Genomic DNA, 20,033 nt, shown 5'->3' on the forward strand with positions numbered 1-20,033 from the left:
CACTCAGCTAGTGAGAGATCCAGATACAATATTATTTATTAAACAGCATCCCCATGTTTGTCACTTGGTTTTCTCTAAAACTCATACTGAATTATTTTCCTGTGTCCTGGCTTTTACAGTCGTGTTTTCTGCTTCACGTACTTAGCTGTTGGGTGGGGAAGTGGGAGGGGAGGGGGAGAGATTCATTCATATGTATCTTATTGTTTTTACATTAGAGCTTGCATAGTTTTTAAGTAATAACTGGGGCTATCACGTATATTATGCATGGCACGTTTGAATAAATTTGCCCAAGTGATATCCATTAGGGGGTGTGAATATGCCTTAATACTTGAAGGCCTGCTGAAGATTTTTGTGCTTAGTAATTGAATGGAAGTATTGTTCTGTGTAACTCCAGGCAACTGCCAGAGCATTAAAGATACTAAATGCTATACGTCAAACTTCAGTTTTTCAAATGTCAAGATTTAAAACTATAAACTTGTACCCAGAAGCTGAGAGATCTCCAACCTGAGAATGAGTGAGCCAAGAGAGAAGAATCCTGCATCTGGTTTACCATTACTTGGCTGTGGGGTATGGTGTGAGGTAATGAGGCTAAGGAAAGTTATAGGAGGATGTTCTGCAGTCTAATTAAAAATAGAAGTATATTGTTTACATTTTGAACAAATGTGCAATTAATGTTTGCATAATTGCTCAAGGTGGGATAAAGAATTTATCTTCTTTCTCAATAATTTATAGAATCCTAAACTTGGCACTTCTTTTGTTTACTCTCATGGCTGACTGACTTTTCTGATAATTTTTTATTTTTGTGCTGGGAAATCCCCATCGGGTAGATTTTCATGAAAATGTAGCATGGTTGTACATCACCAAAGAGAAGAAGGGGAAATGGTTATCCTTGATCTACATGAGTTATGAAATTTTTTTTTAAAAAGAGTTGGTGAATATGGAATCTTAACACATCTGCTTTTCCTTGCAGTGTCTCAAGAGGAAAGTTCTGTTTTGTGTAGCAATAATTGGTTTACACAGAGCTGTCCCAATGACAGAGCTATCTGCACACCTACCTCAGTTCCAGCATGGGCAGCTGACAGAAAACTTCCCTGACAACCACCTGAGCAATGCTGTAAGTAACAAACTACTTCATCAGGCAGTCAGCTTGCAAACACCTAGAAGATAATAAGGTGATAAGTAACAGTTAACATGGATTTGTCAAGAGCAAATTGTGTCAAACCAATCTAATAGCTTTCTTTGACAGGATAACAAACCTTGGGTATAGGAGGAAAGCAGTAGATGTAGTATATCTTGACTATAGTAAGGCTTTTGCTACTGTCTCACATGTCCTTATCATAAACAAACTAGGGAAATACAACCTAGATGGAGCTACTATAAGGTAGGTGCATAACTGGTTGGAAAACCGTTCCCAGAGAGTAGTTATCAGTGGTTCACAGTCCTGCTGGAAGGGCATAACGAGTGGGGTCCCCCAGAGATCAGTTCTGGATCCAGTTCTGTTCAACATTTTCGTCCGTGATTTAGATAATGGCATAGAGCATACACTTATAAAGTTTGTGGACGATACCAAGCTGGGAGGGGTTGCAAGTGCTTTGGAGGATAGGATTAAAATTCAGAATGATCTGGAGAAATGGTCTGAAGTAAATAGGCTGAAATTCAATAAGGACAAATGCAAAGTACTCCACTTAGGAAGGAACAATGAGTTACGCACATGCCAAATGGGAAGTGACTGCCTAGGAAGGAGTACTGCAGAAAGGGATCTGGGGGCCATAGCGGATCACAAGCTACATATGAGTCAACAGTGTAACACTGTTGCAAAAAAAAACAAACCCATCACTCTGGGGTGTATTAGCAGGAGTGTTGTAAGCAAGACACAAAAAAATTCTTCCATTCTACTCCGCACTGATTAGGCCTCAGCTGGAGTATTGCATCCAGTTCTGGGTGCCCCATTATGTGGACAAACTGGAGAAAATCCGGAGAACAGCAGCAAAAATGAATAAAGGTTTAGAAAACATGACCTGTGAGGAAAGGTTGAAAAAAAATGTTTGTTTAGTCTGGAAGAGAGGACTGAGTGGGGGACATAACCGTTTTCAAGTACATATAAGGTTATTACAAGGAGGAGGGTGAAAAATTGTTCTCATTAACTTCTGAGGATGAGCAAGAAGCAATTGGCTTAAATTTCAGCAGGGGAGATTTAGGTTGGTTATTAGGGAAAACTTCCTGTCAGGGTGCTTAAGCACTGGAACAAATTGCCTAGGGAGGTTGGGGAATCTCTGTCATTGGAGGTTTTTAAGAGCAGGTGAGACAAACACCTGTCAGGGATGGTCTAGTTATGGAAGGGTCTGTTAGGGAAAGGGTGTTATAAAATTTGAGGACTGCTGATCTAAACTAAATCCCTTTTTGTAGGGAGGAAAAATTGATATACTCACGCCACAAGTTTGTTTGTTCCGCATGAGAATTGTCTTTTTAATTTTAAAAATGTGAGAATTATCTGAGTTTTTAAAAATTATTCATATGTCAGTTTTCTTGCTTGTAAAACTGTGGAAATGCAATGCCAGACCAATTTGTAGAGTTTTTTCCAGCTTTAATAATGGTAGAAATTGCTCAGTGTAGTGTAGTGAATGTGAACCGCATGAAGACTGGTTTCAGAATAATTTTCATGGGGCTTTCATGCAACAAGTGTCATAAATGTCACATTATCACCATCTTCAATAACTGTGTAAGAAGTTACAATTGTTACAAACTTTGCGCTAACATCTGCTTTCAGATGCTCATGCCTCGAAAGTATCTCCACTCAAGGAAAAAAAATAGGCCCTTCAATTTGTGTAATTTCAGTTTATGTAGAAGACACATCCATGCAGTTGGACAAAAGCAACATCAATTTTAACAACTTGTCTTGTTTGAGAGTTCCTAATATTGCTTTATATTAGCGTTGTGGATTAATCGCAGTTCACTCACTCAGTTAACTCAAAAAAATTAATCACAATTAATCACACTCTTAAACAATAGAATACCAGTTGAAATTTAACAACTATTTTTGGATGCTTTTCTACATTTTCAAATATATTGATTTAAATTACAATACAGAATACAAAGCGTACAGTGTTCACTTTATATTTTTATTACAGATATTTTCACTGTAAAATGATAAAAGAAATAGTATTTTTCTGTTCACCTCATACAAGTACCATAATGCAATCTCTTTATTGTGAAAGTGCAATTTACAAGTGTAGATTTTTTTTGTTACATAAGTGAATTAAAAAACAAAACAAATGTAAAACTGTAGAGCCTACAAGTCTACTCAGTCCTGCTCCTTATTCAGCCAGTCGCTAACACAAACAAGCAGGGTGGATAAAAATCAATGACTTTTTTTTAAAAAAAATTTAAAAAAATTGGATCTTTATTATTTAAATTGGATTTTTTGATAAAATGCTTTTTGAGGAAAAAACCTATCTAAAGATAGCTTTAATTAAAATACATTACAGCTCAAAGATATCTCATCATGGAATAGGGATTATAAATTCTAATTCTATAGTATGAGACAATATATTCATGTAATGTTTAAGAAAAGTTTTGTAAATGAGTTCCAATAGTTCATGGATTAGGGACCCAATTTTACGGAGTTGCAGGGGCTTCTGTATAGATTATTTAGGTTAATCTTTCTATCTGCCAAATGAAACTCAGTGCTCAGTCTAGAAGATACCATCAGAGATGCTTAGTTTTGCAGTTCTCAAACTGTGGATACTTAGTTTTGCAGAGATAACATGCTTGTTAACAGCAAAAATGTTTTAAAATAACTAATATATAGAGGTGAGAAATAACAGACCTCAACCCAATTGTCCCTCTGAATATTTGTGTACACAGAGTCAATCCCTTACCTCTCTCTAAAAGTGCAAAGTTTCAAAAAGTTCAATGAATAGAAGATTGTTGGGGACGGAATTAATCTGGAGGAGGAGGAGGTCTGGAGATAAATGTGAGAAGGGAGGGACAGACAGTAGAAACATAAGTGAAACTGTCTGAGCAGCATATTCCAGAAGTCTTGAGGTCTTTCTGAGTGTATCCGTCATTGATTTGAGACCTACCATACCATTCTCTCACGAGAAGGGAAAACCTTTAATGGCAGCAGGCCGTAAAGGAGACCCAGTTTGGGAGTAAGAACCATTCAAGAAATATATGTTTGCTGATGATGTTTTAAAGAAGTGAACTGGTGGAAGTCACTTAAGCACTTGGATTCAGAGACTGTTGAAGTGATAATCTCACTTTTAACAGCAGTAGCTTCTTCTGCTGGTGTAGAAAGAATATTTTCTTCCTTTGGACTATTTCATTCCAAATTGAGAAACCGTTTGGGACTTGAAAAAGCAGGAAAGCTTGTTTTTCTTTTCCAGATTATGAACAAATGGGAAAATGAAGGTGAAGACGACTGAGTTAGCTGCAGAAGCCAATATTTTAAGTTTCTCATGTTGACCTGGCTGACAAAGTCTATTTAATTTTTGGTTTGTGTTTAAAAAAAATTCATTTAACTATTTTAGTTTAAAAACAATTTTAACAAAAACAAACCTGATTTAAAAAACTTGAATGTTTAACTAAATTCAAAAATTCATATGCTTGTTTTGTTAAAATATTATATGTTTGCTGTTGAAGAAAATAATCCGGAATACATAACGTTATTTTAGTTAAAACAATTTAAATGTCTGTCTGGTGATGTTCTCCTCCTAATACAGCGTGACAAGAAAATCCTCCAAATATTAATAATTAACCTGTAGAATTGGAGATAGTTCACCTCCCAATGACTTCATAAATGTCTGCTTCAATTACCTTTGGTAAATGAAATAACCAAACAATCATTCGTTTTCTGATATAGCTGTAACACTAATCTGAAAAGTTTTCAGAGTAAATCACTTCAAAAATGTATAGTGTATATCTTCTACAAATGAAACCTACATCTATCTCTTGAGTTGTGAAGAATATGTATTAAGGTTATAACAACAAACAAGAATGCACTTTTATGTAGAAATCCATGATTAAATTGTCTTCCTGACTAGTGATTTAAATCAAATTCACCTTGCAAACAAGTTTGTTTACATTTACAGGAGATAATGCTGCCAGCTTCTTATTTACAAAGTCACCTGAAAGTGTGAGCAGCCATTTGTATGGCACTTTTGTAGCCGGCATAGCAACGTTTACGTGCTAGATATGCTAAACATTTGTATGGCACTTCATGCTTTGGCTACCATTCCAGGGGACATGCTTCCATGCTGATGACGCTCATTTAAAAAAAAAAAAAAAAAAAAAAAGCGTTCATTAAATTTTGACTGAACTCATTGGGGATGAATAGACATTGGGGATGAATAGTATGTCTTCTGCTCTGTTTTACCCTTATTCTGGCATGTATTTCATATTATAGCAGTCTTGGATGATGACCCAGCACATATTGTTCATTTTAAGAACACTTTCACTGCAGATTTGACAAAACGCAAAGAAGGTACCGATGTGAGATTTCTAAAGATAGCTACAGCACTCAATCCAAGGTTTAAGAATCTGAAACTCCTTCCAAAATCTGAGAGGGACAAGGTGTGGAGCATGCTTTCAGAAATCTTAAAAGAGCAACACTTTGATGTGGAAACTACAGAACCTGAGACATCAAAAAAGAAAATCAACCTTCTGCAGGTGGTATCTGACTCAGATGATGAAAGTGAACATGCGTCGGTCTGCACTGCTTTGGGTCGTTATCGAGTGGAACCCGTCTTCAGCATGGACACATGTCCTCTGGAATGGTGGTTGAAGATGAAGGGACATATGAATCTTTTGCGCCTCTGGCACATAAATATCTTGCAACGCTGGCTACAACAGTGCCATGAGAACGCCTGTTCTCATTTTCAGGTGACATTGTAAACAACAAGCGGGCAGCATTATCTCCTGCAAAATGTAACCAAACTTTTGTCTGAATGATTAGCTGAACAAAAGTAGGACTGAGTGATCTCGTAGGCTCTAAAGTTTTACATTGTTTTATTTTTGAATGCAGTTATTTTTTTGTACCTAATTATACATTTGTAAATTCAACTTTCATGATTAAGAGATTGCATTACAGTACTCGTATGAGGTGAATTGAAAAATACTAATTTTTTTTTTACAGCACAAATATTTCATCAAAAATAAATATACGGTGAGCACTGTAGACTTTGTATTCTGTGTTGTAATTGAAATCAATATATTTGAAAATATAGAAAAATCCGAAAATATTTAAATAAATGGTATTCTATTATTGTTTAACAGAGCGATTAATCATGATTAATTTTTTTTAATTGCTTGACAGCCCTACTTTATATACTTCCGTTCTATCCACAGTTTTCATGCAGTGTATTGTAAATGCTGTTGTTTAGGTCCTTGCTGCTGAAACTATATGACAGTCAATAGTACAGTGTATATTCCCCACTCCACAGCCTCCTTGGCATAGCATACAGAACACGTGGCAAATAGATGCTTATGGAAATGGGATTACTTATCTTGCAGAATGACAACAGCGAGAGGCGACGCCATGATAATAGCGAGCGAAGGCGCAATGACAACCCTGAATCAGAGACTAATGGGCAGCCACAGAATAGCATGCAGCAAGTGCTGGAACAGGACGAAGAAGATGAGGAGTTGACATTGAAATATGGGGCAAAGCATGTGATTATGCTCTTTGCACCTGTCACACTTTGCATGGTGGTAGTTGTTGCAACCATCAAGTCTGTCAGCTTTTATACACGCAAGGATGGACAGCTGTATGTATCAAATCTTCTAATTTTTTTTTTTTATTGTCTTTGTTGGTTTGGATCTGCTGGGGATCCTTTCCTTTACTATGTGTCTGCGCATCTTCAAGTGGCTATGTTATACAATGAACTTTCCTCAAGCCCTGGTTTGATGCTGGTCCCTCTGGAGTCCAGCAGCCCTACTTTCAACATTGTTCCCAGCTCCTGTCAGCCTGGAGACTGATCCAGACTGGTTTTTCCTATCAGATCAACCCAGTTTTTCTTGTGCTTGCATAAGTTAAAGGACTTACCATGATGAAACCGGAAGTTTCTCTTTGCAGCTTTGCAAATAATTTCAAGTCTCCCTTGTAGAAGCATCTCTCTCAAGATAATTTGTTCACCATTGCTTTCGTCTGAATCTTGGCCTTTAACTGAATAGTTTGTGCCTCTTGTGTGATGTTTACGTGATATGGACTTAATTCTGAGCACAGGCCATGAAAGTTGCACTCCATTAAAAATTAAAGCTTCCTTAGTGGTGAAAAATGAGAGCTTAAAGAACATCAATGTGTATGCAGGGTTCGGGTTTGTTTATGTTGCTTGTTGACAAAGAAATAAATACGTTAGCAAGAGCTGTCAAGAAATTTTCCAACTAAATTTTTCAATTTTAACAGATCTGCATTGTCCAATGGAGAAACATTTTGTGGAAACATGTTGAATTTAACAAAAATGCATTTTTGGAGGAAAAAAACTGACACACAACTTTTTGATAATGTCAGAACATGTTTGGTTTGTGGCTTCAAAATAGATATTGCAAAAAAATTCAATTTTTTAAAATGTTAAGATCAGAATGAAACATTGATCTGAAATTACTGTTTTTGAATTGCATTGATTTAGGAAGTCTTAAAATTTTGGTTTTATTCTGTTTTTGGAACACATGTTTTTTAAACTCGTGGAATTTCCCACAGAACAGAAAATCTAATTCCTCCCCTGCACTACTCATTTTTATCTTCAGGTTGCGTTTTATTGAATATCCACTAGATGGTGTATGTACAAAGGCTCAAATGTATTTAGTGTGACCTAATTCACATTTACTTGCATGCTATAAATCAGAAGTTCTCAAACTTCATTGCATGCGACCCCCTTCTGACAACAAAAATTACTACGCGACCCAAGGAGTTGGGACTGAAACCTGAGCCTGCCCGAACCCCACTGCCCTGGGTGGGGGAACCAAAGCTGAAGCCCAAGGGCTCAGCCTCCAGGTGGGGGGCCTGTAACCTGAGCCCTACCACACAAGTCTGAAGCCTGAGGGCTTTGGCCCCGGGTCCCAGCAAGTCTAACGCCAGCCCTGGTGATCCCATTAAAATGGGGTCACAACCCACTTTGGAGTCACAACCTACAGTTTGAGAACTGCTGCTATAAATAAAATAGTTTTTAAATGTTGGTTGCTCTCTTACTAAGCAGAAAATAACTCTCACTTTTGTAACTTTGATTTGAAAGATAAGTACTGAGATGTCAAGAGGGAAATTGACTTTAAATATCTACATATTAATCCTGAGCTTTTATCTAGAAAACTTTTATGTGGAATATGTATTGGAATTTCATTTCTTTTTTTGGTCTGTATTGTAGTATCTACACTCCGTTCACTGAAGACACAGACACCGTGGGACAGAGAGCTCTGAACTCTATTCTCAATGCTGCCATCATGATCAGTGTCATCATTGTCATGACCATACTCCTGGTTGTGCTTTACAAATACAGGTGCTATAAGGTGAGCACAAATGTTAACCTTGGTAATTAGTTCTGCTAACCTTTTATTTACTGAAATGTATTATCAGGGAAAGAGCAATCATGATTAACTAAACTGGCAGCACCAGTTGGATGTTCACTGCTTTAGTTTTTGGAGCCTTGTTCCCCATATTGGGGGGGAATGGACAATTTATTGGATCAGATAGTACATAGTCTTTCATGGAGTAAAAGTGGACAAGGCATGATCTTGGCATTGCCAATAATAAAATGCACTTCAACAGCAATGTTTGTGTGTGACAGTATGTCACCTGAGATCAGGACTCAAAAATACATAATGGTATTATTGATGGGAGCTCAAACTTAATCTAGATGAGGGTCGCATCAACTTGCTAGAACTTAGTCTCCATATGTCAAAGCTCCATGTTAAAGCTGTGGGTGTGGGCTACTTTTGGCCCAGTGATTGTGTTTTTTTCCTTTAATGCTTAATAAAGCAGGATGTGGAATAACAAAATGATATACTGTCTTTTTTAGTCAGACCCTTGAATATATGTGTTTTACAGTCACATAATTTGCTATCAAACTTGCCTCAAAATTTAGTTCCAGCTTCTTAGATTTTTGAGGGGAGTTTCTAACCTGCATGGATGCAATGAAAAAAAGCCTTTTGAAAATGTCACCACATTGTGATGGATGCAATGACATCTGCCTGAGTCTGCAGACACTCTGGAAAAAGATTTATGAGGTGTTAACTTCCCCATTTATCACAATGGGATATTGAATTAATACCCCAAACAGTGATAGTTTAAAATAGATATTTAAATTATTTCACTGCTGATCATTTTAGTAGAACTGGCCAACTGATGTGCTTAAACCCGCAATCCCAAACTGTCCTTTGGGCCTCTCCAGATGCCAGAAGCCTCACCTGTGCTTACCAAGCTGCCAAAACCTCTAGCTTCCCCTTGATCATTTCTACAGTGCAGTTGTACACTGTCATTACAAGGATCTTTGGCACATCAGAAAGTGAATATGTAGACTGCATAAAACTAAATTCAATGACAAAATAAATATTGGAGCTTTGGTAGTGATTGTATTTATTTTCGTGCTTACTTAATGAAAAATGTTGAACTTTTGAATTTTAATGAAGCTAACACAGTATCTCCAAGCCGCTGCACTGAAGTGCTGAAAAATCCAGGCACCCAGTTGCTGAACATAAATCTAATTTTCTGCTGGGTATGTAGAGAATCACTGTTGGTTTACATTTCAGTGAACAGAAACAAACTTCTAGCAAAAGAATATTTGACATCCCAAGTGGTGGCAGTATGCTATCTACTTTGCTCATTTGTAGTGCCTTTCATTCAGGCATTATGTCTGGGAAAATGCCTTTGAGGTAGGGAAAGTATTGTCCCAATTTTCCAACTGGAGAAATTGAGGCCCAAATGTGAAGCGTCTTACATGAGGTTACAGAGCAAATCAATAGTAGAGCTGGTCGTGATTTCAGATTCTAACTCTAACCACCAGAAATCAAGCCTTCTCAGCTTGTCTGAGTAGTTTCTCTTATTCTTTCATGTATTTTTATTTTTGCCTTAATTCCCCCATATTTTTAGTCTATCTAAGCAAATTCTTTTACTGCCAGAGCTCCAGATTTAATTCCCTGTATTTTGCAAACCGTGGCAAGTCCCTTTTATTCAGGTTTTTAGCAGGCAAGCTGACTCTGTACCAACAAATCAGTTAGGAGTCATTGTCAGGTGAGACATGGAAATGTTTTAATCAGAAGTCTAGAAACTTGCCATGACATGTTACGAAATATGTTGGATAACACTTATCTTTCACATGTAGTGTGTTGAGAAACTTCTATGAGAAAAGGACAGGTGGTTTTGAAAATGATTTAATATTTGAAAAGCCATGTAATGTGAAGAACACACATTACTGGTGTGGAAAGTCGTGTGATACACCAAATTGTTTCAGTTAGGTATCAGTGAGGCTACTCACGGTAGTTAAGCACATGTAAGTATTGCAGGATTGGGGCGTTAAAGCAGTGGCTCTCAACCTTTCCAGACTACTGTATCCCCTTCAGGAGTCTGATTTGTCCTGCATACCCCCAAGTTTCACCTCACTTAAAAACTACTTGCTTACAAAATCAGACATTAAAAATACAAAAGTGTCTCAGTGCACTATTACTGAAAAATTGCTTGCTTTCTCCTTTTTACCATATAATTATAAAATAAATCAATTGGAATATAAGTATTATACGTACATTTCAGTGTATAGTATATAGGGCAGTATAAACAAGTCATTGTATGAAATTTTCGTTTGTACTGACTTCTCTAGTGCTTTTTATGTAGCCTGTTGTAAAACTAGGCAAATATCTAGGTTAATTGATGTACCCCCTAGAAGACCTCTGTGTACCACTGGTTGAGAACCGCTCCCTTAGTTATGCACTTTTTGGCATTTGTTCAGTAGAGCAGATCTGCTCTTTGCTAGAATGGGACATTAGTATTCAGGCACACTGGACTGCCAGGTCTCTTCTCTTCCTAGGCAGTAGGACAGTTTTCTTTGGGGTTTTCTTATTGCTAATGTGTCTTTCATTTAACCATAAAGTTATGTCATCTTGTCCATCAAAGTGACCAGAAAAGATTTTGTTTTTAAAAACAAAATCCAGTCTTTCACTCTATCAGAATATATGTGTAGCCTTACACATTATTTGTAAAGCTGATCCCCAGCTTCAGAGTTCTTCTCCTTGTAACAGTTGTTGGTGACAGAAATTTGACGTCTTCCCTGCCAACAGCATTTAAAAACCGAATGTTTAATGCAAAGGAGAAAGCTGCGCATCCTGTATTTTTTGAGACGACTCTATCAGATATAGAGAGAGGCTAACCTGTGAGGTTACCCAGGCTTGCCAACAAGTCTTGTTACTTTGAGGTTTTTTTGTAAACTGGGATACATCATGAAGGATGGCCCAGAGGAAGAGATAGAAAGTGGAAGAGATCCTGCAGAGGACTCTGAACACACTTAAGAAAATACATTTAAAACCTATATGAAACTTGACACTCTTTTGTTTGTTAGAAGGTTGTTGCTGTTTTATGTAAGTCAAATAAATACTAGTGAAACAGAAATAATCTCTACAAGGTAAAACATTAAATTTCATAAGTTTTTATTGTTTTTAAAAATGTTTAAAATCCAATATAAACCATTTGCAAGGAGGGAAATAAGGAGGAAAAACAAAACTCCAGATCAGAAAGATTGAGTTCTCTTGGATGTATAGTTGTTTTGAATAGTAAATTCTGCTCTGAATCTGGCTTCAACACAGGTAGGATTCCTTGTGCCATTTTAACCAGTTCAAGCAAGTACTAAATTACTGCTTCTGACTTCTTTATCTATAAAGAACTTTAAACTAGTTGTGGGGTTCATGTCTTAGCTTGTGTGTGAGGTTCCTTGTCTAGAAGAAAAAATATTTCTTTATATTTCACGTTTTTCATACCCCATTGCACCTCAAAGGTACTCTTCTTAAGGCCAGAACTTGCCCAAAGTCTTTAACAGGTTGGAGTTTTTGACTTACAATTCTAGGAATCTGTTTTTCTGAAGAGATTGTCCGTTCCCCTCCTTCAGTTGTTTTTGAAAGATATCTTCTATTGCTTTTTTCCCTGGGTTTTGGATGATTTTCTACCAGTTTGATGTAGCATTTCAGAGCTTTGTTTTTTGTAATCGGGTACTTAGGAAATCTAGCATTTTGTCATCTTGCAGCCTGTCAGTTCAGACATGATCATAGTTAGAGGGCTTTCCAAATTCTCTTCCATCTTTGTTTTTAGTCTGGGACATTAGTATGAAGGACTTGTCCCAAAGTATGCTCACTCCTTAAAACAAGGTTTGATGATATTTTCTAATGTAACTTTTTTTTGTAAAATTCATGTATGTCTTGCTAGACTTTAATCTCAAAACACGGTTGTCATCTTGATATACATGGTGATGTATTTTGCTATCAAATTGTGTGATGTGTATAGATCACACTATTAGGTGTGTTAGTATTTGCTCTTCATATGCAATAAAAAGGTGCTTACATTCGTTATTCGTTCATTCCTTACGTGATGCCTTATGCTAATTCTAGTTGATTTTAATATGCTAGAATTCATAAATGTAACACTTTAACATTGTACTTCATCCATAAGGTTACACATAGATTCTGCTATTGATTTGGAAACTGGGCTGTTCATTTCTTTAAATGATAGAAAAATTAATAGATGTTTTCCATGCATTTTACAATGCAGTATATTCTGCTTTGACATCAAGCCAACATTATCAAAGTGCTGTAAGTTAATATGCTAAAAATACTTTGCACTTATAGAGCACCTTTTATTCAAGGATTCCAAAGCAATTTACAAAGGTTGGTTAAGTAGTGCCCCATTTTATAGATGAGTAAACTCAGGCACAGAAGTCAAGGGACTAGCCAAAAATCAATGTAGCAGCATAGAGTATGGTATGGAGCCAAAGACTTCTGAATCTCATTCCCTTGCTCTAACCACAAGATATTAATATGGCTGGGGGCTGTGAGTGGTACTCTGAAAACTGGCTCAGATATTACTATATCTTCTGCTTATGAAATTGAACCTTAAAAAGGCATTTTTGATAAAGATGTAATTAACTTTAAAATGTCCAGTTTGAAATGGAGATGTTTATTGTTGTGTCTTTCTCTTTCAGGTGATCCATGGCTGGCTTATCATTTCTTCTCTATTGCTGCTTTTCTTTTTCTCATTCATCTACTTGGGGTAAGTCTACAAGAGTTTCAACTTCAGAATTTGCCTTCCAGCCAATCTTTGTCTCTTCACCATAAGCATACATAAACAGTTGTCCTCATGTCACCATGGTAATTGGTAAGGGTCAGCCATGCAAAGGGTATTTATTTGGGAACAGTCTCAAAGACTTAATCTACTGAAAGGAATCTGTTCTGTCACCGATACACACTTCTGTTATATCTAATGGAAGTTATGCGCTTGCATCTACAGCAGAATAGACCTATGTTTCAAGGCTTTGTACTTGTCTTGTAAGTCAAATCCTGAAGCAGCACTTCACCACCTCATCAGGAATGGCCATTCAGCAAGCTCAAGCACTGATTTTTCACAGGCCAGTGGAAGTTACCTATGACTTGGAGAAAATACACTTGTTCGCTGCGAGGTAGTTTTTCCATTCATTGTATTCAGTAATCTCTCATATCTGATTGAGAAACATAGCTCCATCCTCAAAGGGAGATTTTTACTTTCTAGGAATGGTGGGCAGCTATAATGGTGATGCAGACCCCAAACACTCTATTACAGTCAGCATGCATTTCTTACCCCTGAGTTAGCACTATGATTTCATCTAATAGGACAAAAATGAATGAAGAACCCCAGGCTTATATTCCTGGAGAGCCGTCATAACTTTAAATTTCTTAGATATATTTATTTCACAGAATATTTTGTTCTCTTCAGTTTAAAAAAATCAGTTCATTAGGGCCTAGGACAATGTCTGATCAGCTGAAGCATTTACACTACATCCTCCTTCCCTTGCATGGTTGACACAGTGGTGCTACGTGTCTAGTTCACATTCCATGCAGGTAACTAACAGAGCCATTTGTATGCCAGGAAATTATTTTTTTGAAATTTTACTTACAAAATGGAGGACCATCTATAGGTTAATCAAGGTAACTACTTTGCATTGGTGTCCTGTGCTGGCAGCTTTTTGATCTGTGACTGAGAAGGAAACGAGGGTCAATGGAGGATTGTACTGCAGAAAACTGAATTAGTAAACCTGAAATAGTTTAAATGAAACACACCCTGTAAAACTAGCTCTTCCTCAAAAAGCAAACTGTTTCTTTGAGTCATTGTCAGATCTAATTAAGATCTAATAAAAGAACAACTTTGTTTGTTAAAATACATGGAGTGTAGAGTTTTAAAATCTAATTCTCAAGTTTGCCTTCTTTGTTTTTTGCCATTGCTTTAGGGAAACAGTTGCCTGTTTTCTTTATCTAATCTCCTTTTCTTAAATGTTTTAGTGAGGTTTTTAAAACCTATAACGTTGCCATGGACTACATCACACTCGCGCTCATGATCTGGAACTTTGGTGTGGTGGGAATGATCTGCATTCACTGGAAAGGCCCGCTCCGGCTCCAGCAAGCATATCTCATTATGATCAGTGCTCTCATGGCTCTGGTATTCATTAAATACCTTCCTGAATGGACTGCATGGCTTATCCTAGCTGTGATTTCAGTATATGGTAAGATCCTGAAAAAAGCATAATACCAGCAATGATGATAGCATGCCCTCTTCCTACTTTCACTTCTTCCATCTGTTTGACCAGACATAAAACCCAGGGTCCAAACATAGGCAGGGCAAGGGTTTTGCTGCAATGTCTTACTCAAATTCCAGGGACCAGACTGTGTTCCCTTACATCTAACCCATGGGTAAGTCCCCCTCAAATGGCTGTTACCTCTGAGTGCCTCTGCAATACTGTCTCTGTCCACATACCCTGGACCTTATGAGGGGCCCTCTCCGGGTCTGCAGGAAGTGCAGATGGGATTGGAATTGGAGTAGTACAAGGGAGGAGAGGATAGGCGTGTGACCCATATTGTAGTCCTCCTTCTGGTCTCATTGAAAATAACTCTTGTGTCTCCCACTCCCTCAAGGGCCCTTGGGAGCTATTGCATTTCCAGAGTGAAGCAGTTCCTTGGGAAGCTGGAGCCACATCCTGGGTACAAGGGCTTGACGTGGGTAGCTGTGGCCTCCCTAGGGTCCTCCAAATACCAAGGGGGCCAATCCATCTCCTGACAAGAAGGGGGTAATCTCAGAAATTCCTCTAGGAGTTTTCCTTAGGGAAAAGTCCCTTCACACAGGAGGATCTAGTCATGGCATGGTTAAACACTCTCCCACAGTTCAAATTGCTATAGTAGTCATTTCCTTTTCTAGATTATCACATATTCTGTTTCATCCCAGAGAAGGCTGCAATAAACTATATCTAGAGATCACATAACCTGTCTCAGACAGTTATCATACACTTTTAAAGGGCACTGAAACCCTTCAGTAGGAATGGTACTCTGTATTTTATGCTATTCATGATCTTGCTATAAGGGCAGATGTCTCAAAGACTGATTTGGTTTACATAATAGGCCAGAATAGCTAAGGTTACGTCTACATGACAAGCTAGGAGTATGATTTCCCCTGCTTGTGTACACATGCTCACGCTAGCTTGATGAGAGCTAGCGCGAGAATAAGTAGCAATGAAGCGGTGGTAGCATGGATCATGGCAACAGAGGCTGAGCTGTGCCGAGTACCTAACCCCTGGTTTTGGGTGTGTTTGTACTTGGCGTGGCTCAGCCATACCTCCACTAGCCATGCTACACTTCTGTTGATACTCACGTGACCAAGACAAGAGCTAGCGCAAGCATGTGTTTGTGTATAATCTAGCTCCTAGTGTATAATCGAAATTTCTTATAGCAAAGAGGAGTATCAGTGCAAACTTGCTCATAAAGAGTTTGAATTAATTTGGAAACGCAGAAGTGAATTTTAACTGCAGATGGACACAGAGTCTGAAATTCCCTGATAGCAGGAAAGGTGAGCGTCCGGTTTGTTTTTTTTCTCCATATTTGTAGAAATACAGGATTAATCAGACTTGATTGGCCCTTTGTCCATCTTAGGCCAGTATTGTCCTTAGGTATCTGATGCCTCAGAAGAAGGTGAAAATGTTCCTTATGCACATAGCACTAGCTGGTTGACCCAGTTTATGAATGAGGTAGGGAGAGTCTTCCTTGGCTTTCATAGGTCAACTGCTTATTAAGCCCTTGTATCACAGCTGGCATGAACCCAAGGGTTAGTAGTCGTAAGATTTCATTTATTTCACTTTAAACAACATAGATGTTTAGACAAGACTGTCCCATCCATGTGAAATACACTCCATAACAATAACAAACAGCAGCAATTCCTGTCCAATATAAAATAGGCAGTTACCCAATAATAATAATAATCCCCACCCCTCGGATTCCCCAAAGAAACCCCACACTCGGAGCACCTTATCCTTCCCTGAGTGCTAGCCCAAGGAACACAGGCTTCACAGCGTGACCTGAAGGTCACCACATTTGGACTATTTTCAACCTGGTAGGGGTGAATTCCACGGTTATCAGATGCTTATCTAATTCTTTTTTGAACCCGGTTGTACTTTTGACCCTCACAACATCCCATAACAATGAGTTCCAAAGGATGACTGCATTGTGTGAAGAAGTACTTCCTTATGTTTGTTTTAAAACTGCTGCCTGTTAATTTTATTGGGTGCCCCTGGTTCTTGTGTTATGAGAAGGGGTAAATAACACTTCCCTATTCACTTTCTCCACACCAGTCATAATTTTATAGACCTCTGTCATCTCCCTCCTTACTCTTCTCTTCTGTAAAGTGAACAGTCCCAGTCTTTTTAATCTCTCCTCAGATGGAAGCTGTTCCATACTTCTCATCGTTGATTTTGCCCTTCTCTGTACCTTTTTCAATTCTAATATTTCTTTTTTGAGATGGGGTGACCAGAAATGCACACAGTATTCAAGGTGTGGGCATACTATGGATTTAGATAGTGGCATTATGATATTTTGTCATCTTATCGATCCCTTTGCTAATGGTTCTTATCGCTTTGTGTGTATAGTTGGGATTATTTTTTCCATTGTGCATTACTTTGCTCTTAGCAACATTGAATTTTATCCGCCATTTTGTTGCTCAGTCACCCAGTTTAGATAGTTAAATCCAAAGCTGATTGAGAAGAGTTACAAAGGGATCTATCTTCAGTAATTTTATATCCTATCCTCTTTTCCAGATCATATATGAATAAGTTGGATAGCACAGGTCCCAGCATAGTTCCTTGGGTGACCCGGTGTTTACTTCTCTCCATTGTGAAAACTGATAATTTATTCCTACCCTTTGTTTCCTATTTTTTAACCAGTTACTGATACATGAGAGGACCTTCCCTCTTATCCCCTGACTTCTTATTTTGCTTAAGAGCCTTTGGTGAGGGAACTTGTTAAAGGCTTTCTGAAAGTCCACAAGTACTCCTTTTCTTTTTGTGGATACAGACTAACATGGCTGCTACTCTGAAACCTGAAAGTCCATGTACACTAATCAACTGAATCACCCTTGTCCGCATGCTTTGAACTCCCTCAAATAATTCTAATATTTTGGTTAGGCATGATTTCCCTTTACAGAAGCTGTGTTGACTCTTCCCCAACAAATCAAGTTCATTTAGGTGTCTGATAATTCTGTTTTTTATTTTAGTTTCAAACAATTGGCCTTGTGCTGAAGTTAGGCTTAATGGCATGTCATTGCCAGGATCACCCCTGGAGTGTTTTTTTTTTTAAATTGGTGTTACATTAGCTTTCTTCCAGTCATCTGGTATAGAAACTGATTTAAGCAATAGGTTGCATACCACAGGTAGTAGTTCTGCAATTTCATATTTGAGTTCCTTCAGAACTCTTGGGTGAATACATTCTGGTCCTGGTGACTTACTACTATTTAATTTATCAGTTTGTTTCAAAACCTCTTCTATTGACACCTCAGACTAGGACAGTTACTCAGATTTGTCACCTAAAAAAGAGTGGCTCAGGTATGGGAATCTCCTTCATGTCCTCTGCAGTGAAAACTGGTGCAAAGAATTGATTTAGATTCTCTGCAACGGTCTTGTCTTTCTGAAGTGCTGCTTTGGCACCTTGATCATCCAGTGGCTGCACTGATTTTTCTGTCAGGCTTCCTGCTTCTGCTTTTCAAAAAAAATTGTGCTGTTAGTTTTTATGTCTTTTTGGTAGTTGCTCTTTAAAATTCTTTTTTGGCCTGCGTAATTATATTTTTACACTTGACTTGCCAGAATTTATGTTCCTTTCTGTTTTCAGTAGGATGTGTCTTCCAATTTTAAAGGATGTCTCTAAACCACCTCTTTTATTCTGCTGTTTAGCCATGGTGACCTTTTTTTTGGTTCTCTTTCAGTTTGTTTGGTTTTTTTTATTTGGGGTATACATTTAGTTTGAGTCTCTATTCTGATGTTTTAAATTTCCATGCTGTTTGCAGACATTTCACTCTTGTGACTGTTCCTTTTAATTTCTGTTTAACTAGCTTCCTCATTTTTATGTAATTCCCCTTCTTTGAAGTTAAAAGCGACTGTGATGGGTTTCTTCTCTCCCCCCGCCCCCCATGAGAATGTTATCTTCAATTACATTATGATGGCTGTTACTGAGCAGTTCAGCTGTATTCACCTCTTGGACTAGATCTTGTGCTCTATTAGGACTAAATCAAGAATTGCCCCTCCCCTTGAGGGGTCTAGGACTAACTGCTCCAAGAAGCAGTCATTAATGATGTCCAGAGATTTTATCTCTGCATCCCATCCCAAGGTGATGTGTTCCCAGTCAATATGGGGATAGTTGAAATCCCCCATTATTATTGGCTTTTCTTTTTATGTAGCCTTTATAATCTCCCTGAGCATAATACAATGCCCATCCTGGTCAAGTGGTCGGTAGAGTATTCCTACTGCTATACTCTTATGACCAGCTTTATTGATATGTCTGGTTCAGTGACCTCCTTTGATTTTATATTTACTTCTTTTAGTTTCATTCATTGTCCCATGTACAAGAACCAGAGGACTTGATGAAAAAGGGGGCTGCTCATATTTCATTATGCTGCTCATCACTTTGAATACCTCAGTCAAATCCTTGCGAATACTCCTTTTTTCCAAGATTAATAATCCTAGTTTTTTCAAACTCTCCATATATAAATATTCACGCTTTCTCTTGTTCAAGGGGGAGCAGGCAAGTTGGCAGCCTGTGTGAGACTTGCACGTTCTATACAATACCTCTGTACGCTCCACTTACCTATTCTCTTAAATTGTAATGTTACTTTAGAGAATCCAAACCGACTGTTCCAAAGCTGGGGCTATAGCACCAACCCTGTGAGTCTATGTCACTGGCTCCTCAAGGGGCAATCATATCAGGAGTACGAATAGCAATTGCTGCCCTGCTATACATATGCCACTCCTTGGAACTTCAAGTAAATACAGGAGTGTCCACTTTAACACCCATAATGACTATAGATATTATTGGAGCGGTCGTAGACTCATGTGTAGCCACAGTACAGATTCTTCGCAATGAGAGCTTGGTAGCCAATCTGTCTCGGTCCTCAGATGGCAGTCTGGTCTTGCTTGGTACTTCTAGGCCACGTGGCTGCATGCGTCCATGTGACCCCTTTCACCAGGCTTCACCTATGCAGGCTCCAAGTTTGGCTGAGTAAGGTCTGTCCCAAAGAGATTCCTTGGATAAGAGAGTCACGCTTCCTCCCAATGTCTGGCTATCTCTCAGCTGATGGGAATAGAGAGAGAGTGTTTGTGTGTGATGGGGTTTCCCTTTGCTTCTGCCCCACCCACAAAGACACTCGTGACAGATGTGTCCCTCTGAGGCTGGGGTGGCATACCTGGGTGACCAGATAGCTCAGGGCTCCTGGACTTCTTAAAAGTGCATACACCAGGTCAACCGACTCAAGCTTCAAGCAGTCCACGAAGCATGCAAACAATTCCTCCCCT

The 20,033-nt window shown here is 38.3% G+C and overlaps 1 protein-coding gene across 3 annotated transcripts in view; it reads left to right on the forward strand.

The window, feature by feature from the left end:
• PSEN1 (presenilin 1) overlaps positions 1-20,033 on the forward strand; it is a 53,977-nt gene that overhangs the window by 12,065 nt on the left and 21,879 nt on the right. For all 3 annotated transcript variants that reach the window (XM_073348535.2, XM_073348536.2, XM_073348534.2), the window contains exons 2-6: positions 971-1,114; positions 6,511-6,764; positions 8,358-8,499; positions 13,167-13,234; positions 14,497-14,717. In XM_073348535.2, coding sequence (XP_073204636.1) covers positions 1,031-1,114; positions 6,511-6,764; positions 8,358-8,499; positions 13,167-13,234; positions 14,497-14,717 — 769 coding nt within the window. In that variant the 5' untranslated portion in view covers positions 971-1,030. The remainder of the gene's footprint in view (positions 1-970; positions 1,115-6,510; positions 6,765-8,357; positions 8,500-13,166; positions 13,235-14,496; positions 14,718-20,033) is intronic.

The sequence above is a fragment of the Lepidochelys kempii genome, chromosome 6, assembly GCF_965140285.1.
Source record: "Lepidochelys kempii isolate rLepKem1 chromosome 6, rLepKem1.hap1, whole genome shotgun sequence".
Classification (NCBI taxonomy): domain Eukaryota; kingdom Metazoa; phylum Chordata; order Testudines; family Cheloniidae; genus Lepidochelys; species Lepidochelys kempii.